The sequence below is a fragment of the Hyperolius riggenbachi genome, chromosome 5, assembly GCF_040937935.1.
Source record: "Hyperolius riggenbachi isolate aHypRig1 chromosome 5, aHypRig1.pri, whole genome shotgun sequence".
NCBI lineage: Eukaryota > Metazoa > Chordata > Amphibia > Anura > Hyperoliidae > Hyperolius > Hyperolius riggenbachi.
In genome coordinates, this window is record NC_090650.1 from 349,061,426 (window position 1) to 349,088,792 (window position 27,367).

The 27,367-nt window shown below is 43.0% G+C and overlaps 1 protein-coding gene across 2 annotated transcripts in view; it reads left to right on the forward strand.

The window, feature by feature from the left end:
* CHD7 (chromodomain helicase DNA binding protein 7) overlaps positions 1-27,367 on the forward strand; it is a 257,707-nt gene that overhangs the window by 89,808 nt on the left and 140,532 nt on the right. For both annotated transcript variants that reach the window (XM_068237430.1, XM_068237431.1), the window contains one exon: positions 24,462-24,865. In XM_068237430.1, coding sequence (XP_068093531.1) covers positions 24,462-24,865 — 404 coding nt within the window. The remainder of the gene's footprint in view (positions 1-24,461; positions 24,866-27,367) is intronic.

Sequence of the window (27,367 nt, forward strand, 5' to 3'; positions counted from 1 at the left end):
TATGCAGTTGGCACTGCACTTGTCACAAACTAGGAGGAGGAGCTCCAGGAACTTGTTACAAAAATGTGGTCCACGCCAGAAAGACTGTTATGGTTCAAGGAACAGACTGGCAGCACGATTTCAGTTTATCTGCAACAAATGTGGCAAAAAATGCTGTGCTGCTATTGACTTATTTAACCACAAGCCAAGATGTGGCAACTCTAACAATACGATACCCACAGGTGTGGTGGCCAATGAGACCCTGAACTTGCATGCTCATTAGATGTTTCTGACAAAACAATTAGCCGGATGCTTGTTTCCGCTGTGTGATTCAGACACTACTGAAGACAGGATCAACAGGACTTCTGGCAACTGGAGGTGTATAAAAGGAAATAATTAAGGAAGCCTCTCTATTCCTCTCACCTCGGGTTCTCTTTAAACAAAATGTGAACAGTAACTACCTGCACCTGACACTAACACCCAAAGTACACTAATGCTTCTATGTTTGTAATCCTTAACACAGTGCTCATTCTCCCCCTCAATAACCTTAAACCTCTTTTGGTTGCTTAAAATTTGAGAAAAGACTACTACATTACAAGCCGCCTTAAGGTAGAGCTAAATTTCACAATTTTGCTAATAGTTTAAACATTTAATTCAACATACACATTGAATTTTACAAATTATGATCAAAATATTAGTCCAATATTGATGGGGCATGCCCATTATCTTCCTTATCAATGCCGGTGGGGAGCCGTTGTTGAAAGCAGAACGTGAGGGCTGTTTGCATACCTTTATACTTCATTGGGTCGCTTTTGTAAGTTCATATTTTAAAATATTTATAAATGATGCAGCATGCTTGCATTATTGATTTTAGCCATGTTTTTCAGCCCATCTCCAGGCATAGATCTAAAAATACCATCTAACAGCTTGGTATTCAAGTGCTCAAATATGACCTTTTTTATGTAAAAAGTCTACTGCAGACAAAAATCATGCCAGCTGTCCAGTTTGTGCTCCAGTACTGCTGTATTAGCTTGGATTGCATCATACTGCTGTTCAAACTGCATGTGGGAAGGCAAAGACTGTAGAGGTATGAGGGGATTGCAGCCTATAGTAATGATGGTCCCCTTTAACATATGCTATTCCTTTTCATTAGCACCTTCATTTAATCTTTTCAAGGGTTTTTACAGTCTATGGACATTGCCTCAAAAATGGTTTCTTTCACCTTATTCCCACTTCCATATACATTGAACTAGATGTTAATTCCCACCCATCATTCTCTTTCTACATTTAATGCTTCCCCATGTCTGTGCCTTAGTTACAGTAAAAAGCGCCTTAGCCATTAGAATGAAATGGCAATGGATGGGGTTGGGTTTGATGTCAGTAGTTGGACTTGTGTGGAAGGTGGGTAAGCACTGTTTCTGGGCTTTATGCCTGCATGACTGCAGAATAAGCTGGGTTTACACAGACTTGTGAAGATAATTATTACAATATTCTGTAATGTGGAAGGAAATAAAGATAAGGTTCTTGTATGGATTCTGGGTGTGATATTAATGGTAGGGTTGTAGTAGGGGCTAGGAGCATGGCTGGGAAGTCCAGCCCTGGATTCATCAAGGCTTAACAGACAGTCTCATTGACGAAAGCAGTCTGTGCTACTGAGGTAAGCTTGTTGTTTTGCTGGTAAAGGCTGCATCTAGCTCCTACCTATGTGGCGAAGATTCCATGTCTGACGGGCTGGGCCTGCCGTCCATGTTCTATACCTTCGGGGTAATTTTGTTCCCTCATTATCCTGCTGTTTTGTAACAGACGGATTCTCTAATGCCAGTTGCAACACAAGTGGGAAGATTTCCTCTTCCTTCATAAAGCGGAGATGCTTTCCATTTTATGAAGCGTTTTGATTCATTGGTTCATCAAATGAGTTGAAAGACGCCTGCCAAAATGAGCTAGAAATGGCTGCCTTGCCAGTTTTTCTAAATGATCTTGATATTTATCTTGCTACACATGTAATGTTATTGGAGATAAGTGTAAGTTTTCAGTTCCAGTCACCAGCTGTTTACGGATACGTGTTTACTTGGAACCATTTAGCAGAGAATGGGTGTTGCAGCGTGCTTTCCTCACAAAAATGTACAGGTAAAGATGGCAGCGTGTACGCGGGGCCAGGGGCATTCAATGGCTTTCGCTGTGCAAACTCTAAGGGCCCATTTACACATGGATGTTAGATTTTCCCATGCATATTTTATACACGTTTTCGCATGTGTCTAGCGTAATTAACAATCATTACATCTCTTGCAACTGGCAGAGTCCCAGTGGATTGGCGTACAGCCCACGTTTTCCCATTATTTAAGAAGGGCAAAAAATCAGATCCAGGAAATTATAGACCTGTAAGCTTAACATCAGTTGTATGCAAACTATTTGAGGGGTTACTAAGAGATACTATACATGACTTCATAGTAGAAAATAATCTTATTTCTCAGCATCAACATGGGTTTACTAAAGACAGGTCCTGTTTGACTAACATGCTCAGCTTTTATGAGGTAGTGAATGCTAATATGGATATTGGGAATGCTGTAGATGTGATATACTTGGACTTTGCAAAGGCCTTCGACACTGTTCTCCACAAAAGTCTGGTGCAAAAGTTGAGGATGCAAGGACTGGGGAAGAGTCTGTGTTCATGGATAGGGAACTGGCTAATGGACAGAAAACAAAGAGTTGTGGTCAATGGATTGTACTCAAAATGGGAGACTGTTAGCATTGGGGTCCCACAGGGGTCTGTACTGGGTCCAGTGCTCTTCAATTTATTTATTAATGACCTAGTAGATGCAGTAGTGAGCAATGTTGCTATTTTTGCAGATGATACAAAATTGTGCAGAATCATCAACTCTCAGGAAGATAGTGTCATATTGCAACAGGATCTGGATAGGATGGCTATATGGGCACATACATGGCAGATGAAATTCAATGTTGAAAAATGTAAAGTCATGCATTTTGGGCATACCAATGGTCTAGCACCATACAAAATAAATGGGATACAGTTGGGGACATCAAACTTGGAGAAGGACTTAGGAGTACTCATTGACAACAAGTTAAATAATCGTACTCAATGCCAAGCCGCTGCAGCTAAAGCTAACACAATTTTGGGATGCATTAAAAGGGAAATAAAAACTTGAGATGCTAGCATAATATTGCCCCTGTTTAAATCTCTAGTAAGGCCACATCTGGAATATGGAATTCAGTTCTGGGCACCACATTACAAAAAAGATATTGCAGTTTTAGAGCAGGTGCAGAGACGAGCAACAAAATTGATACGTGGGATGGAAGGTCTCGCTTACCAAGAAAGGTTAGATAAACTGGGTTTATTTAGTCTAGAGAAAAAACGCATTAGATGAGATCTAATTAACATGTATAAATACATCAGAGGGCAATATAATAGCTTGGCGGATGAGCTTTTTGTCCCTAGGCCTTCTCAAAGGACAAGAGGACATGGAGGAAAAACGTTTTAGCCATTTATTTAGGAAAGTGTTCTTTACAGTAAGAGTGATTAAGATGTGGAATGCATTGACACAGGAAGTAGTTATGGCAAACTCTATACCTGCATTTAAAGGGGGCTTAGATGCTTTCCTTGCGTTGAAAGACATCCATGGCTACAATTACTAGGTAATGCCTAATGATGTTGATCCAGGGATTTTATCTGATTGCCATCTGGAGTCGGGAAGGATTTTTTTCCCTTTGGGGGCTAATTGGACCATGCCTTGTAATGGTTTTTCGCCTTCCTCTGGATCAACAGGGATATGTGAGGGAGCAGGCTGGAGTTGTACTTTGTACTGGTTGAACTCTATGGACGTATGTCTTTTTTCAACCAAAATAACTATGTAACTACATGCATGGTGCAAAAATCTGCAGCAAGCTGGTTTTTTTTTTCATTGGAATGAACTTAAAAAAATTGCATTGAATGGAAATGATTCCAGTGACATAGCATTGCTTTCAGTATGAATGCAAATTCGCATTCAGTGAAAATGGGCCCTTTAAACACCATGAGCCTATGCTTTGTATCAGGTGGTATCATGAATAGTTGAATATCGATTGTTCTGCAATTTAATCTCTGCTGAATGCCGATTGATGTTAAGCTATTAAATCTGAATGCTCGTCACAGGGTTGACCAAATTATTTAATGCAGGCAACCTCCCCTATGCACAGGAGAAGTAATTTAGTGTCTCATCTACATGGAATCCACCTAGCTGAGACACTAATTACCTCACCTGTGCATAGGTGAGGTTGCCTGCAAAACATGCACAGCTGGGGAGTCACAAGGACAGGGTTGAAACTCTGCCATAGACACTTGCAAGAATGGTCCACTAAGAAAAGTGTTTCCCAATCATCTTGGGTCTTCCATTCCTCAAACAAACTGCGCTGTTTGGCTCTCTGAGGGAGACGACCAGGAACAAGCTGCTGACTAGTGTGACTGTGCAGAACGGTAACCATAAGTCTGATCTCAATCTGTCACATGTACACGCTATGAAAATGTACTGAAAATCTCAAATGATCGTTTTGGGTAACCATGGTTGCAAGTGTGTACAGACCTTAGTCGGTGTATAGGGGCCTTTTACCTGCGCAAAGGTCTCTGATGGTTGAAATGTTGCCAGGAAGTGACTGTTCTCTCATACAGGAGTACCTTTAGTGCTTTGAAAACGAGGCGGCCTTCAATTATATTTTTATATGAAATATATCTCCAGCTACACTACCCAGCAAGCTTCTGGTGACCCAGAACTCAGGGGCTACAGCATATGCTCACTCCAACCTGAATTATCGCAAATTCCTTTTGTTTTAAGAAGGCAAACTTTTGTTTTGTCCAGCTACACAAATGACATTGTCCACCTATGGCCAGGCTGAAATGTAATGGCTGGTTAATGCAGGTCATTGTTTAACCCGTAATTAGAGTCTGCAGTTGTAGGCTAAAAATGCTGCCAAGTCCTACGGTGAATTCTGTGACACCAATCTACAGCTTTTTGTAGCCGCTGGAAGCTGGTCAAGAAGACACTCTACCATCCCCACAATCCTTGCATTTTGGGCGGCAGATTCTGCCTAATATCAATTGGCAATGGCCTAGTTTTAAATTTTGTCAGATTCCGTATAAAAATGTACACAACAATCCAGAGTGGAATGTTAAACATAACATTGTATAGCATATGCCTGACTTTAGCGTCCGAGTGCTAGCCTTTGTACTTCCCTTAGTGGGTACCACTTATTGAGGAGGCATGATTTTCATTGTTAAAAGAAGAATTCCATAGCTTTGAGCTATGAAGTCCTTCGCCCAGCTTGCATGCTCAGTGACAGGAAGGTATTGCTAGTTTCAGCTGATGCACAAGCCAGCGTTTGAGGAGCCTTGAAGCAGAACTCTCACTAGAAATGGGACTTTGCACTTAGATTATTAGCCAGCACCATTATTTTATCATGACAAAACCAAATTTTATATCGCTAAAAAAACGAAAACAAAAAGAAGCCTTCTGTCTGACTCCGTATCATGTGATTTCATCAAGATGGTGCCTAGCAAGGTGCATTTTGGGAGATTTAGAACAGCAGATGCTACAGACAGCTTACTATTATCTAAAGTTCTACATAAAAGGGAAACTAGCCTTTCACACCATCCCCTCAATAAATTTTCATTGAAACCCAGTTGAGCGTATTCATTTGGTTTTGTTCTTGTTATTTTATTATCTAAGTTCCTCTTATCCTTACTATTGGTTTTCTGCATGGCATAAAGAATTATCTGGCAATCCTATCATACAAGATAATGTTTTTGTGAAAATTTGGCACAAACCAGACTTACCTGGTCAGGATCCGGGGGGGGGGGGGGGGGGGGGGGTTGTATTTTTTTCTAGTTCCCTAGTCTGCCAACATGGGTTGGCTACAGTAGTAAGCCTGCACCGGTAATTAGGTTCTTACTGTATTATCCACCTACCTCTCTCCTCAAATTGCAGCCGCAGCACCATTGCTACACCATTGTCTTCCTTTTATCTTTAACATTTTGGAAGTTTTGTCTGATCTGCATTCATTGTACAGGGTGAACATTTCACAAAGATGACTTCATTAATTAGCATTACAGGTGAAAATATTATTACTTAGCTGGTAATAAACATGAGACCTTAGATGGCATAATGTGAGTAGAAGTCTACTTTGAAGTGTCATTTGCCGTAAGATGTTCAACACCTGGTCAGGCTAGTGGTTGGGTTGGGAAATAAAGCCACTCTCTGACATTCTGATCTGGGGAAGAACGTAATACTTTGAATTTTTCTTGGGTGATTTCCATTTTGATGATAGAGGATTTCTTCTCATTACATTTTGTGTAGTTGCCTTACTGTTCTTCATCTCACTGCTGGTTTACTGGAGTTTGTCTGTTTGAAGACTGCCTGTAGTCTTTCATGAGGTGAAAACTGTGGGGCGGCCATGACAAAGCCTTATGCCATTTATTTCGGCTTGCTGCCTCAAAATAATGCTCAGAAATGTTTTTGTCTTTGCAAGAAACACTAGTTTACTCATAATAATAGTGAAGTAACTCACCTGTGCCCTATTAATTAATATAAAACATCCAGGTCAATGAAAGACACCTTATGAGTTATTGACCTTCTGCAGATTGCTTTTTCTTTTTACCAAGAGTGGAATTGAGTTAATTCATCAGGCTTGGACTTAAAATCCAGCACCGCAAGCAGATGGCATGACAGCTCAGCTCTGCCTGATCTTATTTTCAGATATTAGATATTTAGAGTGTACTCCAGTTGCCTTCTCTTCTCTCCCCATGAGCCGGCTTGTGGACTGAAATATTAATGATACACTTTCAGGAATACCTCACCGCAAGTGCTAGCATTTCAAATAATCAGCTGTAGGCTTCCACAGGAAAGATTTAGCCGGCAGCAAGCATAGGTGTGATGTGAGGAAATGTTCAATAAGCATAAATGTCCTCCTCTGCGTACATCTCCAGCTATCGTGGTATTACCTGCCCGTCCGAGCGTCACGTATGTGAATCACCGCGGTGGGTGGGGAAGGGTTAAGTAGGGTTGTTTGGGCGTAAGCCGGATTGAAAGCACTCTGCCCTTTCCCTAGTTTTACCTTTTGTATCTCTCATTGGATTAAAGCCTCATCCTGCCTATCTTTACATAATAGGCCCAGTTTGCTCCAAGCATGTGTGATTTCATTTGCGGAGTTCTGCTAAAGCTGTTAAAGCCTATCATGGTTTTCATCATAACCTTTATATTTTTTATTTTATTTAAAGTGGACCTGAATTTAGACCTTCCTCTCTGCTCTAAAAGATAAGAAATGGCATAATAACCTTTTAAAGAAAAACATTTCTTTGCTACAGCTGATATAAATCCTGCAATAAATATTTAGTGTCTACTTTCTCCTTTCATGGAAGCAGACATAGGGTTAACATCCTGTGTTTAAAAATTTTATCTGCTCTGCCGAGGCAGCCTGCTGAGAGATAAAATTACAGTGGTGATTAGTGACAGATGAAGGGGAATTAGGCTAAATTCTCTAAATACATACAGGGTGCATTTTTCTGTTTTCCTTCTGTCCTGTGCAAGAGTTCAGGTCCACTTTAATGGGAAAACGATGTGATAGTTGATGGTATATGTTAGAAATCCACAAGTCTGTTTGATCAAAATGCCGTTATTCCCCCATTTCCACTACTGCAAATTTGCAGCATATTTGGATGGGGAAACGTAATTTGCGTAAGGGAAAAATCGGATGGCATGCTGGATTTTTCCGCATCACTCATCTGAATCCTTATAGTCCTGATTTGGTGGCGTCTTGCATCACAGCTGTGCCGGCATTGCACCTTGCAGGACGCATGCCGAGCTTAGTGGAAACAAGCCCTAAGGTCCACATGCTAATGATAAAAAATTAGTAATCTGATGCCCGTTTTGTATTACCAAACTGCTACTGTCCCAAATGGAATGTCCGTTTTAGGACTGGTAATTCGGAATATAATTTAAGCTTAATATCCATAAAAGATGAGAGCAGATCAGAAAGTTGGAGTATTCTGGCTGAACTACATCAAGGGGGTCCCACTCTTTATGCTGGTGGAAAGTAGGGTGTTTGAGCAGCTCCAGTAGGGGAGGTTGTAGGTGGCTTTCCTGGATTGTGAGTAGATTAATTGAAGCGAGATGATGAAATGTGGGTCTGGTCTTCATGTCACAGTAGTACATTTACCATGGTTTGGGGGTAATCTGCTCTACAGCAGTGCCCCACTTATGTCAATTTATACATTTTAGTTGTGGGTACTGTGGAAAGAAGTTAGAAACTTTAAAGATGTTAATCTGTGACCATTGGAGAGATGTTCTCTCCCTTCCTGTCTGTGGGACCTCCAAGGGGTTCATGCCTTGCATTCAAAAGTCCTGAGGACAGGAGATGAAGGATAGCAATTAAAACATACTAAGGGTTCTGTCTCTTCCACACCACACGCAACAATGCCCACGCAGCGCTAGGTAACCTCCAGCGAGGCTTTACTGCAGATAAACGTAGAAAGAGAGTGAGTATGTACAGTGACTTTCATACACTTCTCCTGAGTTGAAGGCTCCCGACTGCCCCATGGTTCTTGGTCAGCCCCGCTTGATATTTTTTCTTGTTTGGGTGGATTGGACAGTTCTTTGCTGGAAAATACTAAAGTTAGGATCAAGTGAAGAGAGCATTGTGTCTGTCTTTAATCTGGGACAGACTTTCTCAGAATAGAGTCAGCAGGCAGATTACAGGGAGGATAACTAGAAAACGATTTCCTGAATAAACAGCTGTTATTGCAAACCTGACTGGAGAGGAAGTGATTTTCACTCTTCTGCCCCCTCGCAGAAAAATAAAAATAGCAGCACGAGTGAGACGTACATAGTGCACATCATGGATTGTTGGAAGGCTGCAGCGCACAAGCTTTGTAGGAATCATTCCTGTCATTGAAATAATGTGCCTCTGATCACGTTTTTTTGCCTGTGTAGTTATTATTGTGACTTGTGGACGGCAAACCCCAACAACGTTTTTATGTGTGAATTTTGAAAGTGACTTGTTCAATGTTACTATGACTTTTCTTGGCAGGTCAGTCAAAGCTAAGCCTATTTTTATCCCTTTGTAGACTAATGTAAATATAAAGTGTTGAAAGTATAAAAATGTTTACATGTTAGGTCTTTGCTGCAGCACAGGGACACATTTTATATAAAAGCAAATACCCCAAAGTGCCGCAGCATTTATTTCCTGGGACCCCCCTTCCTTCTATTTCCATAATGATTTCTGTTATTCCTGTGTGGAAATCCAATAAACTGCCTGCTTTGCTGCATTTTTAGTCACAGTGGTCATAGCTCATCATGAGTAGAAACTCTCCTAAAACACCAATTCCCACTGACTCTGCGAGGAAAGGGGAGCCTATAAGAGTTGGCAGCCACTTAATTAGCCAGCCGATAGACTTCAGTAGGTAAAAGGACTTAAAGCGGAGCTGAACTCTGAACTTCCTCTCTGCTGTAAAAAATAACCTTTTTAAAGAAAAATATTTTTGTCACAGCTGATACAAATCCTGCAATAAATCTGCAGTGTTTCTACTTCCTGCTTTCACAGAAGCAGATATAGGGTTAACATCCTGTATGTCCAAATTATCTCCTCTGCCGAGGCAGCCAGCTGACAGCTGAGAGATCAAATTACAGTTGTGATTAGTCACAGATGAGGGGTTAAATACACAGGCTAAACAAATCAAATCAAAGATAGCTTTATTGGCATGACCAAGATTTGTACAGGTATTGCCAAAGCAAGGGGAAAAGGGGGACATGGAAGGGGGGGGGGGTAGGGGGACAATGGCTCAGTAGTCTGTGGACATTTTTAGGTTTACAGTTCAGTTATGCTCCTCTCAACTCTCTAAATACACACAAGGCGCATTTTTCTCTGCTTTCTTTCTCTCCTATGCAAGAGTTCAGGTCCGCTTAAAGTGGACCTGAACTCAGAACTTCCTATCTGCTCTAAAAGATGCACAACAGCATAATAACCTTTAAACAAAAAACATTTCTTTGTCACAGTTGAAACAAATCCTAAAATCTGCACAGTTTTTACTTCCTGATTCATGGAAAAAGACATATTGTTTATAGCTTGTGCATTTAAATGGGCTTATCTGCTTATCTGCCATGGCAGTCATGTGACACAGGGGATAAGCCCATTTGAAAGCACAGGCTGTAAACAATATGTCTGCTTACATGAATCAGGAAGTAGAAACAGTGCAGATTTAAGATTTATATCAGCTGTAGCAAAGAAATGTTTTTTGTTTAAAGGTTATTATGCTGTTGTGTATCTTTTAGAGCAGAGAGGAGTTCTGAGTTCAGGTCCACTTTAAAGCTAAGTACCCTCTGCAAGAGTGAATCACTAGAAGCTGCAGATGAACGAAGTTTCCACAACCTTTATGCTAAAGCTTTTTAGCCAAGGGATGTGGACAATACCAATAGACCGCAAAAAGATTACCAATAATATGATGATCAAACGAAAGAGGATGCAAACGGAAGTTCCATAGACCTTAGCAAAATGATCCGTGCACACAGGGGCGTTGAATGAAGTGATCCAATTTTGACCCATCATAACGGCCTTTCACAATGCAGGAGCATTGCCGTACATCGGCCGTCTATAACCTTCGTTTACCGCTTTTCCTTTAAAAGATAGTTACACAATGTTGGTTGGAACAATCGTTCTTTTTTCATTCTGACAGATGAAATCTTGCCATGAGTATGGACCATTACACCATGAGAGGCTTTTCAGGAATGCGTCAGCACTTTGCTGGTCGGCGGCGAGAATGTATCCTCACTGGATAAATCGCAGACACTCTGCATACAGCATTTTGATCACAATGCAGTGCAAACGTCAATTAGGATCTCACTGACCATCTTTACTCGTGAATTAAACAGCCTTGTCACGTGTAGACCCGATCAGCTGACCAGTATTCTCCCTACTGAAGTCTGTCCAGCACACAAATACTATTGTTTTTATATGTTCATGGGAAAAGTCTGTTATAAAACAAGGACAGTGTGAATCCCACCCTAAGTAATTCCTAGAATGCCTGAGGAATGGGGCTGCCGTTTCCTGTGTCCCATAATAAGCCACCTCACGGCTGATTCTTACATTGGCTACATCTCATGAGAAGGTACATATAGTGCGAGGACAGTTGGCAAGTGTGTATATTCTGCAGGGAAGTTTTCTCTTCACGTGACTGGGACGGACCATCTGTTCTGCATTCATTGTTTACAGAAGCAGCTTTCTCTGGAAGATGAGGCGTTACTGGTCTACCAAACCTTGCTAACTTCCAGTCAGCAAACACTTGTCTCCTCTGCTGCGTTATTATTCACAAAGTGAAATGCGGTTTTTACTGTATTGTGCAGCGGAACATTTATGTAACTTTCTATAGTCAATATGTATTGGTAGAGGTGTATCGTTGCCAGTCTTTGTACTTTATTTTCCTTTTGTTGTTTCACAAGCTCATAGTGTACATACAGTACTTGTCAGTTCATTTTCCCTGCTTTTACACCTGAGTATTGTGGTTGCGGGTTCTGTAACTGCTCAGTGTCTCCCTGTAAATGAAGTGGTTCAGCCACAGGAATCGGGATGTGAACAGTCAGGGGACAGTTTGGGAACTAGTACTGTACAGATGCGTTTTGTTGCAATGGAGGAGGGATGATGGTTCTGTTCCTTTGGACGAGGTGAGAAGGTTCTGTTGCTACGGAAGTGGGATGATGTGGTGCTGTTGCTATAGAGGAGGGAGGATGATGTGGCACATAGCAGGAGGGGTGCGAAGGGGGTCAATATCCTCATCCTGCACTCGGATGAGATGATCTGGCAGACCCCGAATCAGAATCAGAATCGTTTATTTCGCCAAGCATGACTGGGTCATGCCCGGAATTATTCTTGGCACAATACATATAGCCCAGAGAGAGACATAGGTGGAAAGAGACATAAATAGATAGCAGCGACAGCAAAGGCATCAAGTATACATTACATTACAACATTCCAATATAACAAAATATAACAAGATATGCATCACAGTCCCCAGTGCGACCTGAGGTGTCTGGCAGTTAGTCTTATGGGCCAGTTGGTCCGGTCAGCTGATCAGCCGTCGCGTGGCCGGCCCCGCAGTCCGTTGGGGCCTGAATTGACGGTAGTATGTGGAGAGAATTTAGGAGGTTGACCGCTGAGGGGAAGAAGGAATTCCTATGTCTCGCGGTTTTTGTGTAGATGGCCCGTAGCCTCCGGCCCAGTGGCAGCCGGCTGAAGTAGCAGTGGCCTGGGTGTGAGGGATCGTTGGCAATCCTCAGCGCCCTGGATTTCAGCCTTTTGTTGTGTAATAGGGCAAGTGAGGGGAGGGGGCACCCAATGATCCTCTCCGCCGACCTGATGACCCGCTGTAGTATGTCCTTGTCGCTGGTGGTGGCGCCGGCATACCAGACCAGGATGGAAGAGCAGAGGATCGACTCGATGGTGGCGGAGTAGAAACTGGTTAGAATTACTTGAGTCATGCCGAACTTCCTCAGCTGACGGAGGAAATAAAGTCTCTGCTGGGCTTTCCGTTGGGTGGCAGTGATGTTGGGCTTCCAGCTTAGGTCACTGGAGATGGTAGTACCCAGGAGCCGGGCAAAGGGCACCCTGGCTACCTCAGTGCCGTCAATATAAATTGGAGGTGGGGTGTGAGCAGACTTCCTGAAGTCAATAATTAGTTCAGACCGAATCTCTCGCTAGTGCTATACTGCAATAGAGATCTCGCCAGATGTTATAATGCTACAATTACAAACTGTGCTCTTGTTTAGTGCTGTCAGTCTAAAAGTGCGTACGCTTGTACAATGACTGTTGCCCATAGAGACCACGACTGAATACCATGGGCAACCACTCATGGCTAATTACTGTACAGTGGCATCACCAGGCTACAGCCTAGCGACACGTTCTATTTGGAGGAGGGACAACTGTGCACATGAAGAAGCTGCTTCCAATGGACTGGGTAAGGAGAAGACAGCTCACTTGTCCAGGGTCCATCTGGATCTTTTGGCGGAAGCATTGGGGCAGCTGGATTTGGCAAAGGCTGTCTTGTTGAAGATATTTACCTGTATTTCTTGTTCAATTGATCAGCTGGCACCAATCATTTTAAGGCTCCATTCACACAGGCTCCTGAACTGCGTGCGTGTCGGGCTACTGAGTGCTTTTCAGCTGCGATTGCAGCAATTGTAACCCCGCGTGTCTCAGAAACTTCAGACAATTTTGAACAGCTTATAGATCAAAAGGGTGAATTCTGGCATTCTGAGGGGACTTTATGGATATGTGTACTCTGTTAGTGCAGTTCTCCATTAGGCTCATAGTCTCAGATAATGGAACTGTGCTTGTTAAATGAACTGCGTATGGTCCTGTATAATGTCTTATTCAGTCTGTTGTTTGCAACATGAAAAACAATTAATTGGATAGAGGAGGTGCAGAAATGGAATAGATATGTTTTTTAGGAAAGGAAATGTTTTCTTGACCTTTGCATAGTTGAATTGTTGGAAGAAGAGATTGGTCTTGGCAGCCATTTTGGGATCTGTGATGCTCGGGAGACAGATGGCAATTAAGTTTGATAGAGTGTTATTGATTTGAGAAAGTCCTGTGTTTTCTGCAGGCAGAGGAAGCAGTGGGTCAGTGGCCTCCGCACAGCACAAGTCTGCTCAGTCTACTCTGAGCTTGTTCTAGGTGGGGAGCAGCAAAACTTCTGCCAGCGTGTACTTTTCCACCGACTCCAGAAGAGATTGAGCCCATCAGTGCCAACAGTTGCTGATCAATTAGCAGGAAGCTCAGTTTAATTCCTGCCATGGGCCAGAGGAGATTTATATGTTAGGATAACTTATCGCTCATACAGGGTATGCCTGTACAGATGACTAATGGCTAGCCAAAACAATTTATTACAGCTGTCAAACGTTGGTCTGTATCTGTGATGGCTCTTGATTCTGATATGACCCAGATGATTAAACCCTTTGCCATCATCATAGCAGTTTTAACACTCCCAGATGCAGTTAGCTGGATCTTGCATTGCGCAGTGAGCGCCATCATAGCATCACGCCGTACTTGAACTGGAAACCACCTCCGGTACACACAAATAGGGATTCTGTTTTTCCTTAGCCAGTTTTAGTAATTGCGTCAAACCACAGCGATTGTGCAAATTAAAAAACGCTTGATTACCTCATTTTTTTTTCTTCTACTTTAATTATGGAACTCAAAGTAACCTGTGTGCTTAGAAGCCTCAAGGCCCAATTCATTACATTAGACGTCTTCCCTGTGTTTACAGCTAGGGTACTAAAATCAAGTTCGGAGAGGTGAAAGACGCATGTTTCCTGAGTTTAATTGGGTATTTGAATGACAGGCAATGGGAAATACACCCTGTAATGAATTGGATGCTTGGGGTAAGAGACTACAATAGAATGCAGAAAGCGTGATCCACTTGCTAGCAATCTTCACATGAACATGTACGCTTGCCTCACCCGAGCGTGTGTGTGTGTACGTGTGTGTGTGTGTGTTCATTTCTCTGGAGGAAGGTGCCAGGCACGAGAACTGCTAATGTGGGGAAGACAATTGAGATGAGAATTCCTGTCCCAAAGGATCACAAATTCGCCAAGCAGGGAAATGCCTGAAAGTAGCTGAAAGCTGGTCTAGGTTTGAAAAGCAGTGCATAAAATGTGCTGTGTTTATGTTTCTAGAAGGGCACTGAGCCATGTACTGAGACATGCCTGAGTGAGCGTCTTGATGCCTGGCAGAGTGCACCGGAAAGGCAGCACATCATAATGAACGGGGCTGTTCTCTCTAATGTGTGTCTGTAGTGCAGCCTCAATCTATGAGCAGCAGCTTCTCTGTGCTGCTGTCACCACAAGATGGTGGTCAGCGCTCCTGATTCTCTCTGCGACTCACCGGGAGCTCATTTTCTGAAGGAGGAGTGCAACGAAGTGAGACTGCATTCATTCTAGCATAGAACAATGGATGGAAAACTTCCCAGTTTTAAAGTAAAAATAAATAAGCAAAGTCTCCTGCAGAAGATGAAATGTTGGAGGATGGTCAGTGAGATGCTGATAGAATGAGTTGAATCAAATTTACATCACTTGCAAATGGTCCGATCGAATGTGCTGCATAATATTTGTATCAACTCAAAGAATTATTAGCATCTTGATTATCTTTCTTCCTTTGAGGCAAGCAAAGCGTAACCTCGCTGCATTTGTCTTGGCAACTTATTGTTTTAGATACTATGGCAAGGAGAGGTCAGGACTACTTACTCTTCCCCACATTACAAAAATCTGACATTTGCTGCTGTTGCTGTCACTGCTGGAGAACTCTCTCCACTTCCTGTCTATAGAGGAAGTGACTGAGATTCCCACAGATGGGCACACAGGATAAAAAGAGCACTGCAAAAGGTTCTAACCCATTACTAAACCGTCCAAATTTACAGCATTTTTAAAAATGTAATTTAAAGTAAATCTTTGCTTAACCACTTCAGGACCACAGTCTTTTCGCCCCTTAAGGACCAGAGCCTTTTTCTCCATTCAGACCACTGCAGCTTTCACGGTTTATTGCTCGGTCATACAACCTACCACCTAAATGAATTTTACCTCCTTTTCTTGTCACTAATACAGCTTTCTTTTGCTGCTATTTGATTGCTGCTGCGAGTTTTAGTTTTTATTATATTCATCAAAAAAGACATGAATTTTGGCAAAAAAATGACTTTTTTAACTTGCTGTGCTGACATTTTTCAAATAAAGTAAAATTTCCTATACATTTGAGCGCGAAAGTTATTCTGCTACATGTCTTTGATAAAAAAAAAAACCATTCAGTGTATATTTATTGGATTGGGTAAAAGTTATAGCGTTTACAAACTATGGTGCCAAAAGTAAATTTTCCCATTTTCAAGCATCTCTGACTTTTCTGCGCACCTGTCAGGTTTCATGAGGGGCTAAAATTCCAGGATAGTACAAATACCCCCCAAATGACCCCATTTTGGAAAGAAGACATCCCAAAGTATTCAGTGAGAGGCATGGTGAGTTCATAGAAGATTTTATTTTTTGTCACAAGTTAGCGGAAAATGACACTTTCTGACAAAAAAAAGAAAAAAAAAAAGTTTCCATTTCTTCTAACTTGCGACAAAAAAAAATGAAATCTGCCACAGACTCACTATGCTCCTCTCTGAATACCTTGAAGTGTCTACTTTCCAAAATGGGGTCATTTGTGGGGTGTGTTCACTGTCCTGGCATTTTGGGGGGTGCCTAATTGTAAGCACCCCTGTAAAGCCTAAAGATGCTCATTGGACTTTTGGCCCCTTAGCGCAGTTAGGCTGCAAAAAAGTGCCACACATGTGGTATTGCCGTACTCAGGAGAAGTAGTATAATGTGTTTTGGGGTGTATTTTTACACATACCCATGCTGGGTGGGAGAAATATCTCCGTAAATGACAATTGTTTAATTTTTTTTACACACAATTGTCTATTTATAGAGATATTTCTCCCACTCAGCATGGGTATGTGTAAAAATACACCCCAAAACACATTATACTACTTCTCCTGAGTACGGCGATACCACATGTGTGGCACTTTTTTGCACCCTAACTGCGCTAAGGGGCCCAAAGTTCAATGAGTACCTTTAGGATTTCACAGGTCATTTTGAGAAATTTCGTTTCAAGACTACTCCTCACGGTTTAGGGCCCCTAAAATGCCAGGACAGTATAGGAACCCCACAAATTACCCCATTTTAGAAAGAAGACACCCCAAGGTATTCCGTTAGGAGGATGGTGAGTTCATGGAAGATTTTTTTTTTTGTCACAAGTTAGCGGAAATTGATTTTAATTGTTTTTTTTCCACAAAGTGTCATTTTCCGCTAACTTGTGACAAAAAATAAAATCTTCTATGAACTCACCATACTCCTAACGGAATACCTTGGGGTGTCTTCTTTCTAAAATGGGGTCATTTGTGGGGTTCCTATACTGCCCTGGCATTTTAGGGGCCCTAAACCGTGAGGAGTAGTCTTGAAACCAAATGTCGCAAAATGACCTGTGAAATCCTAAAGGTACTCATTGGACTTTGGGCCTCTTAGCGCACTTAGGGTGCAAAAAAGTGCCACACATGTGGTACCGCCGTACTCAGGAGAAGTAGTATAATGTGTTTTGGGGTGTATTTTTACACATACCCATGCTGGGTGGGAGAAATATCTCTGTAAATGACAATTGTTTGATTTTTTTTTACACACAATTGTCCATTTACAGAGAGATTTCTCCCACCCAGCATGGGTATGTGTAAAAATACACCCCAAAACACAATATACTACTTCTTCTGAGTACGGCGATACCACATGTGTGACACTTTTTTGCAACCTAGGTGCGCTAAGGGGCCTAACGTCCTATTCACAGGTCATTTTGAGGCATTTGGATTCTAGACTACTGCTCACGGTTTAGGGCCCCTAAAATGCCAGGGCAGTATAGGAACCCCACAAGTGACCCCATTTTAGAAAGAAGACACCCCAAGGTATTCTGTTAGGAGTATGGTGAGTTCATAGAAGATTTTTTTTTTTGTCACAAGTTAGCGGAAAATGACACTTTGTGAAAAAAAAAACAATACATATCAATTTCCGCTAACTTGTGACAAAAAATAAAATCTTCTATGAACTCATCATACACCTAACAGAATACCTTGGGTGTCTTCTTTCTAAAATGGGGTCACTTGTGGGGTTCCTATACTGCCCTGGCATTTTAGGGGCCCTAAACCGTGAGGAGTAGTGTTGAACCCAAATGTCTCAAAATGACCTGTGAAATCCTAAAGGTACTCATTGGACTTTGGGCCCCTTAGCACAGTTAGGCTGCAAAAAAGTGTCACACATGTGGTATCGCCGTACTCAGAAGAAGTAGTATAATGTGTTTTGTGGTGTATTTTTACATATAACCATGCTGGGTGGGAGAAATATCTCTGTAAATGACACATTTTTGATTTTTTTTACACACAATTGTCCATTTACAGAGAGATTTCTCCCACCCAGCATGGGTATGTGTAAAAATACACCACAAAACACATTATACTACTTCTCCTGAGTATGGCGATACCACATGTGTGACACTTTTTTGCAGCCTAGGTGCGCTAAGGGGCCCAACGTCCTATTCACAGGTCATTTTGAGGCATTTGTTTTCTAGACTACTCCTCACGGTTTAGGGCCCCTAAAATGCCAGGGCAGTATAGGAACCCCACAAGTGACCCCATTTTAGAAAGAAGACACCCCAAGGTATTCCGTTAGGGGTATGGTGAGTTCATAGAAGATTTAATTTTTTGTCACAAGTTAGTGAAAAATGACACTTTGTGAAAAAAACAATAAAAATCCAATTTCCGCTAACTTTTGACAAAAAATAAAATCTTCTATGAACTCATCATACACCTAACAGAATACCTTGGGGTGTCTTCTTTCTAAAATGGGGTCACTTGTGGGGTTCCTATACTGCCCTGGCATTTTACGGGCCCAAAACTGTGAGTAGTCTGGAAACCAAATTTCTCAAAATGACTGTTCAGGGGTATAAGCATCTGCAAATTTTGATGACAGGTGGTCTATGAGGGGGCAAATTTTGTGGAACCTTTCATAAGCAGGGTGGCCTCTTAGATGACAGGATGTTTTGGGCCTGATCTGATGGATAGGAGTGCTAGGGGGGTGACAGGAGGTGATTGATGGGTGTCTCAGGGGGCGGTTAGAGGGGAAAATAGATGCAATCAATGCACTGGGGAGGTGATCGGAAGGGGGTCTGAGGGGGATCTGAGGGTTTGGCCGAGTGATCAGGAGCCCACACAGGGCAAATTAGGGCCTGATCTGATGGGTAGGTGTGCTAGGGGGTGACAGGAGGTGATTGATGGGTGTCTCAAGGTGTGATTAGAGGGGGGAAATAGATGCAAGCAATGCACTAGCGAGGTGATCAGGGCTGGGGTCTGAGGACGTTCTGAGGTGTGGGCGGGTGATTGGGTGCCCGCAAGGGGCAGATTAGGGTCTAATCTGATGGGTAACCGTGACAGGTGGTGATAGGGGGTGATTGATGGGTAATTAGTGGGTGTTTAGAGGAGAGAAGAGATGTAAACACTGCACTTGGGAGGTGATCTGATGTCGGATCTGCGGGCGATCTATTGGTGTGGGTGGGTGATCAGATTGCCCGCAAGGGGCAGGTTAGGGGCTGATTGATGGGTGGCAGTGACAGGGGGTGATTGATGGGTGGCAGTGACAGGGGGTGATTGATGGGTGGCAGTGACAGGGGGTGATTGATAGGTGATTGACAGGTGATCAGTGGGTTATTACAGGGAATAACAGATGTAAATATTGCACTGGCGAATTGATAAGGGGGGGTCTGAGGGCAATCTGAGCGTGTGGGCGGGTGATTGGGTGCCCGCAAGGGGCAGATTAGGGTCTAATCTGATGGGTAACAGTGACAGGTGGTGATAGGGGGTGATTGATGGGTAATTAGTGGGTGTTTAGAGGAGAGAATAGATGTAAACAATGGATTTGGGAGGTGATCTGATGTCGGATCTGCGGGCGATCTATTGGTGTGGAGGGGTGATCAGATTGCCCGCAAGGGGCAGGTTAGGGGCTGATTGATGGGTGGCAGTGACGGGGTGATTGACGGGTGATTGACGGGTGATTGACGGGTGATTGACGGGTGATTGACAGGTGATCAGGGGGGATAGATGCATATAGTACACGGGGGGGGGGGGTCTGGGGAGAATCTGAGGGGTGGGGGGTGATCAGGAGGGGGCAGTGGGCAGGGGGGGGGGATAAAAAAAAAATAGCGTTGACAGATAGTGACAGGGAGTGATTGATGGGTGATTAGGGGGGTGACTGGGTGCAAACAGTGGTCTGGGGGGTGGGCAGGGGGGGGTCTGAGGGGTGCTGTGGGCGATCAGGGGGCAGGGGGGGGGGGGGGAAATCAGTGTGCTTGGGTGCAGATTAGGGTGGCTGCAGCCTGCCCTGGTGGTCCCTTGGACACTGGGACCACCAGGGCAGGAGGCAGCCAGTATAATAGGCTTTGTATACATTACAAAGCCTATTATACATATGTGCAGCGGCGATCCGGGTGCTAGTAACCCGCCGGCGCTTCCGAACGGCCGGCGGGTTACTACGAGCGGTGGGCGGAGCCAGTCCCCGGCGGCTGATCGCGTCACGAATGACGCGATCGCCGCATAGCCACTCCCGCAGCCGCCCCCGCCGATGGGCGTATTGCGGTCGTTTGGGCCCGGACTTTGCCGCCGCCCATCGGCTGGGGGCGGTCCTCAAGTGGTTAAAGGGTCACTTAAGTCAAACAAAAAAAAATGAGTTTTACTCACCTAGTGCTTCCAATAGCCCCCTGCAGCTGTCCGGTGCCCTTGCCGTCTCCCTCCGATCCTCCTGGCCCCGCCGGCAGCCACTTCCTGTTTCGGTGACAGGAGCTGACAGGCTGGGAACGCAAGTGATTCTTCGCGTTCCCAGACATATTAGCACCCTCTATGCTGCTATATGGTATATGATATATGCTATAGCAGCATAGATGGCGCTATTGTGGCCAGGAACGCGAAGAATCACTCGTGTCCCCAGCCTGTCAGCTCCTGTCACCGAAACAGGAAGTGGCTGCCGGCGGGGCCAGGAGGATCGGAGGGAGACGGCGAGGGCACTGGACAGCTGCAGGGGGCTATTGGAAGCCCCAGGTGAGTAAAACTCATTTTTTTTGGTTTGACTTAAGTGTCCCTTTAAAACCCTTCTCTGGGCATTATGCCAGGCACCCACCACAGATCACCAACAAACGCTCAGCATTTTTTTTAGTATTTGCTACAGCAATATCCGGATTCGTACAGTGATTAAAAGTTCTGTACAATCTACTGCTGGCATTTTTTTCCCTGTATCCAGTGTAAATACAATTTAAACTACTTGCAGAGTCTCCTGAGGTCAGTGTCCACCATCTTCTGGCTTGCAGCCCCACCCCTTAGCACAAGAGGTTATAGACTCTTCTTCAAATAGAGTAGTGCTTGCGATCTCTTGTGCTGGAAGCCAGAAGAAATGGACCTCAGGAGACTTGGTTAGTAGACTAAAATGTATTTACACTTGTAAATCGCTCACAATGTCTCTGCAAAATCGCTTTCGAAACACTATTTTCGATTTTACAGCGCTCCTATCTTTTGCATTGGGATGCAATTGCTCCAAATTTGCTGCAGGTCTCTTGATTGATATTTGACCAAATCGCGATTGCCTCCATTCACTTTAATCAGCCTAGCGCTTTTTGGGTTTGCCGGCAATGTTCGGAATTGCTGCAGTTACTCTACTTGGCCCATAGGCCTCAGTGTTTCCATAGATCTGTGAGCGCACTGAGGGGAAGACCTTGTTTCATCTGTGTAAAAGCTCCTTATTACCTGATGTCATAAGTGGCTGTTAAAGCGGATCTGAGATGAAAAACTAACTACCAGTAACTTGTCTATATATCTTATCTAAAGTTTAGATAGTTTACACAGCATATCTAGCTGCAAACAGCTTCAAAAGTTTGATTATTTATTCCTGTGATACAATGAGGGAAACCATGTTCTGTTTGTCACATTGTCACAGGCTGAGGGCTGGAGATGCTATCAGCTTGCCTGTGTGTAAATTCAGTCCCCTCTCCTCCTCCCCTCTGCCTCTGAAATCAATGTCTAGTAACCTCCTGCCCAGACTGAGCTCCCATAAGCCCTTGCTACAGTGCCAAGGCACAAAAGGAGCTGTGGGCGAGGCTTGTTTAGTTTATTGGGAATTGGAGTATTAAAACAAAGTATTTGGCTTGAGGAATGCCCTGTAAACAATATGAAAGGAACACAATTGTGCAATGAGTAAAAGTTTATCTCAGATCCACTTTAAAGTCAGCTAGTCAGAAGCCCAGTCACTAGCCACATCTTGCTCCACAGACTGCCATTGCTGCAATCTCCCCAATAATTCAGGCTATAAGCTTGCTATACTGATCCACAGACTGTCTGCGTTGCAGGGTCAGGCCACACTGTGTGGACCAGCCAGACAGCAGATGGCGTATCGGATGCATTTTACCCTCTCTGACGGGCAACGGGAGGTACTCACACTGCATGGCAGAAGCATGCCATATCTTTGGAAATAGCACTGCATCTGCTACCTACTAATTATCTTGCATTTATGGAATGTCTCTCTTGATATTTCAATGGGCATTGCCATATCCAGTGCAAAATGGATTGTGTGAACATAGGACAGAATTCCAAGACTTGATTTTTAGCTGTTGCAGCCTCAGGTTACAAAAAAGGGTAACACTTGAGCATTATGATTGCTAAGCTTCTAGATGGTATTTTGTAGATCTGTTCCTGGAAATAGGATTTAAAGGATACGTGAAGTGGGTTAAAGCTTTCTGAACTGACCATATTCCCATTTACTGGGTTGTGGTGCTCACAAGCAGTGACATCAGCGTCTTCATCCTCGTTAGTATAGTGGAGTAATCCTCTCCAGTAAGCTGCGGGTAAATCAAGCTGTCAGAGCCATTGCCTGGAGCTGGACCTGCATGTGATGCCAGCCTCCACCCCCAGTGTGACCTCTACATCTCTTGTGGCTATTGCTTTGACCGGAAGGCATATATTTTATCCGACCTAGACCAATAAAGTGCTGTTTAAGTCCTATTTAAGTACCAGTATTTATTTTTACACAGGATTTTTGACTATTTAGTTGCACTGCCATATGACTTACCTGAACCCTATTTTGTAGAGTAATTCATAGGACCATTTACATCAAATTTTGAAGAGAGAAGGAAAGAAATGAGCAAGTGTAATGTGTCTGCAGCCGTGTGATAGATGGCTATCCCCTGACTGCAGCTCTGCACCGAGCAGTTTATGGATGGATGCCATTCAGGATATTACATCAAGTGACATCATGTGACCTGTCTCTCCAGGAGATAAAAATGGCTGCATAGCAACAGCTTATTGTCAACTGATCTCGCTTTGTGGCCAGAGTATTTCTTCCCTTTCCAGTAATGCCAAAGTGTTAACTTTTAAAAAATCGGGCAAGTATAGCCTAAGGTTGCCACAATAACATTTTGCCGTGTTAGAAAATGTTTTTTGTTATTGTTATCCTGAAACTGCTGTTTGAGTATCAACTTTTCTCTTCTCTGTCCCAGATTGTTGCCTCAATTGCAAATCTGTACACTGTGCTGCTACACATACCTGCAAGTGTTACCTATTATTGTGTATTTATATAGCAGTGACATCTTCTGCAGAGCTTCACTGAAAAATTCCTGCAATTCAACCGTCCCTTACGGCTCCTACTCCAATCCATACCTTAATGTAATGTCTCTGCTTAGGGCAATATAATAATCTTCATTCACTTATAAACAATGCCAGTTGCCTGGCTGTCACACACCTGCAACCAGCATGCAGCCAGTGGAGTCAGAGCACCTGATGTGCATGCTCATTCTGGGCTAGCGACTTAAATCAATAGAGGCAGAGCATCAGCACTGATGTCAGGCAACTGGCATTGTTTATAAGGGAATGAAGATTTCCTTTTAAGTGTGTGGTTAGGAAACGGGAGAAAAACGACAAATTGTCATAGGAAATAGACAAATTGTCAATTTTCAACAAACATGTTTTCCCTTTAAATGAATCTGCTGTTATGTTGCCCATAAACACATCGATTCTCCCATTCGATTCCCTACAGATATGATCACTCTGATTGAATCGGATGAGAGTTGATTCCTCCAATATGTCGAGTCTATTCAATTTTGACCAATTTTGACGAAAAATCAATGAGTATCGATTGTACAGAAGGGAAAATCTAGATCTATTGGGGGGCGGTAAATTAATGCCCGTAGCGATTTGCTGCGAAATTACAATGCTGTAGTTTTTCTAAATTTTTAATTGATTCTGTGGTGCAATCTGTATACAATGAACAGAGGCGCCAAAGTATAAGATTAGATTAAATGAGCTTAAAAACCAACTTAAATGGCAAAATTAAAGGAGGAAGTGGTGGTCTTACCTCACTCAAGCAGACACGACAACGACTGCGATTCAGACAGTCAAACACATTTATTAGGAACTCCAAAAAGAAATGCAACGCGTTTCGCAGGTTCAACCCCGCTTCATCAGACAATATAGGGAGGAGTATCAAACAATCTGCACAAGGATTCAAATTAAGCGCCTCTGTGGTGGAATCTGATGTGTAGAATGTGTTAGGAGTCAATCCCTCTCTGAAAGAAATCGGCCACTTTGTTGCAGTGATGCATACTTCTTATGTACTGTATGCTTCCCTGTAAGCGCCGCATGGGTAACGCATGATGCAACTTGTTCATTGCTTTACAATCCTTTCTTAATAGGATGTGCAATGCGACACTCCAGTTTGCTAGACGCCTTAAAGCTGGCTTCAAATTGAAATGGAAAGATGTTTGAATAACATAATGAGTTGTATAGCACTGATATTATGTCATCACCATTTCTCTACCAAATGTAACGTGATTTTGTTTTTTTCTAATTTTTGCAGCATTCCCCATCGGAACCTTTTCTTGATAAAGCTATGCCGGATTTGACTAGAATTGGTGGTCCAAATGCCCCTTTAATGAACACGGAAGATTTCCTACCATCAATGCAGTCTCCTCCACCACAAAAGAAAAGGAAGAAAAAAAACAACCACATCACTGCGGATAATGCTAACTTTGGTCAGGAAGGTTTCCCTGGGGAGAATCCAGAGCTCTCTGTGGAGGGAGCGCCGGAAGGTAAGAAGAAGAAGAAAAAGCCTAAGGTTAAAAAAGAGCCCAAGGAGCCAAAAGAGCCCAAAGCAAAGAAAGAGCCCAAGGAACCTAAAGCTCCAAAACCACCCAAAACTCCCAAAGAGCCAAAAGAGAAGAAGGTGAAAACGCCCAAAGCCAAGACCAGCAAAAAGGCCAGGTGAGAGTGGGTGCTTGTGCGGCGTGGCATCGCTAATAGTTTCTGGGCAATAACACTTTTTGAGGAGTTTCATGAAACGTGGTGATTTTTGTGTGTTAGAGGAATTCCTATTCAAAACAGACATAAGTGAAACTGGAGCTTTTTGGGGGGGGTTCTGCTTTGGAGTAGATTACTGGACTTGCCATAGCATATTCTGTGATAAGTTATATGGCTGTAGACCACTACTAGAGCTGATCAGTGAGTTGATGCAAATTGTTTTGTATGCACCTTGAAATGGGGCCAAAAATTGAAATCTGTGGCAATTGCATTTAATTGGCCCAATTTCAGGCTTTCAAAATTAGCATCTTATTGGTCATCTTTGGTCCTTACCCAAAGAAGCTAGGAGACAGGAGGCGGGGCTTCAGTGCTTGGGCTTCTGATAGGGAGAAGTTTTCAAAATTGGCTATTGCCTTGCCCCCTGCTATAAGAAGCTCAGATTTCTGTGTCTGGACATCCTATGGGGGAGCTTTAAATAGTTTTTATTTCTTGAAGAGGAGGGGAAACGGAGAAATGCATTTGCTTAAATAACTACAGTTATCCTTTAAGCTGTTGGTCTTGCTATCTCGTTCTTTTGATGAAATGAGTTTGCCGCATCACGTAAAATAGCTGTTTGCACATTCTGTTTGGTGAAAACGATGAGGTCACGCAGGATGTAAATAAAATTTACGTAGCTTTTCCGCACTTCTGGTTTGGAATGATCACAGCTAGTCTTGTTTCAAGGATTTCCTGTATCGTCCATAAGCAAACTGAGGCATTTTCCTCTGTTGTTAATTATTCCACCTGTTCTGCTGATGGAGATGAGAAAAACACAAGCTGTTGTTGGTATTCAGGGAGCAGAGTTTAGAAACGCTGGATTTGTGGATCAAAAATATCCTTGGTGAGAACTTAAAAAAAAAAAAAAGTCTATGAAATTCTCATGTCGGGTCAGGATCAGCTGTTGTTACTATCGACATTTTTCCTGTGACACCAGCAATTTCTGTCTGATACTTCCCTCTGCAAACACATAAACACGTAAAATAGATATCATAGTAAGTGTATAAAGATGGCAATAGACTTAACATTTTTTTCCACAGATATCTGGCCTATTCAATTATGTGAACAAATCTGCTAGAAATCACTGCAGAAATCACTGCAGAAATCGGTCGATCGCGCAGGTTTAGACATTTCTGTCTAACGGTGGCAAGTCAGGATTGCGTCACTAGGGGCATTCCATTTGATGACCAACTAAGCCACTCCCCCGTCCATGCCGAGGTTTTGGTCTCTTTTCTGGAGAGGGATCTATCTCTTGGCCATGTTGACCAGTGTATGGCCACTTTAAGTTTCCTGCGATGAGGAGCCCACATGGCAGGGCACTGTACAGAATACAGTACAAAACGTCTCACTCAGAATATGCCAGCTAGCGCACGAGTTTCTGCCTTTATGTGGTGCTCGTGTTTCTTGCTGCACTTCCCAGATTACGTTGTGGAATTCCTGTTACTTGTAGTCCCTCAGAGGAGCTCACAATGTTCACATAGTCAGTGTAATATCGCTACTATAGGTAAAGACCAATTAACATGAGTGTGATTTCAGATCTTGGAGCATATAACCTAAACGTGTATATTACATACAAGCGCAACGCAGATAGTGTCCTGGCTAAGACTGGGAATTGGCAATGATGGTTGAAAGTGCAAAACACTTTACCACGGTGCTGACCAGACATAAATAAATCTGTAGGCCCTGTGCGAAAGCTGCTACCGATATAGTTATATAGTTACACTACAGTGTATAGTGCTAGCTCACATGGTCGGCTGGCAACGATGGAGATCTCCACCTGTTAGTCGCTCTCATGTGTTTGCAGGTGGCAGTTCTGCACCGATCTGCTGGAAGGCAGAAACTGCCAGGAAATGTTGCATGAGACAGTGTTGAACTTCAGTGTACTCTCCAAACTGTCTCATGCAACATATGCAGGCAGTTTCTCCCTTCAGTGATGCAAGCAGCAGACTAGTGGTGATCAATCCTTAGCTGCTGGGTGACTTCACTGCATAGTAACTGGTGAGCTACCCATGGACAATGACAAAAGTTTACTTGGTTTTCAGCAACTTAAAGCGGACCTGAACTCAGAACTTCCTCTCTGCTCTAAAAGATAAGCAATATAATATCCTTTAAAGAAAAAAACATTCCTTTGTTAGGCCTGGTGCACACCAGAGGAGTTTTTCTGAGCGTTTTGAGTTTTTAAATCTGCTGCTAATGTTATCCTATGTGTCTGTGCACACTGGAGCAATGAGGTTTTGTAAAAAAAAACCCCATAGCATTACATTGGGAAGAGCTTTTGAAACCTCTAGCGCCTAAACACTAGAGGTTTCAAAAGCTCTTCCCAATGTAATGCTATGGTTTTTTTTTACAAAACCTCATTGCTCCAGTGTGCACAGACACATAGGATAACATTAGCAGCAGATTTAAAAATTTAAAACGCTCAGAAAAACT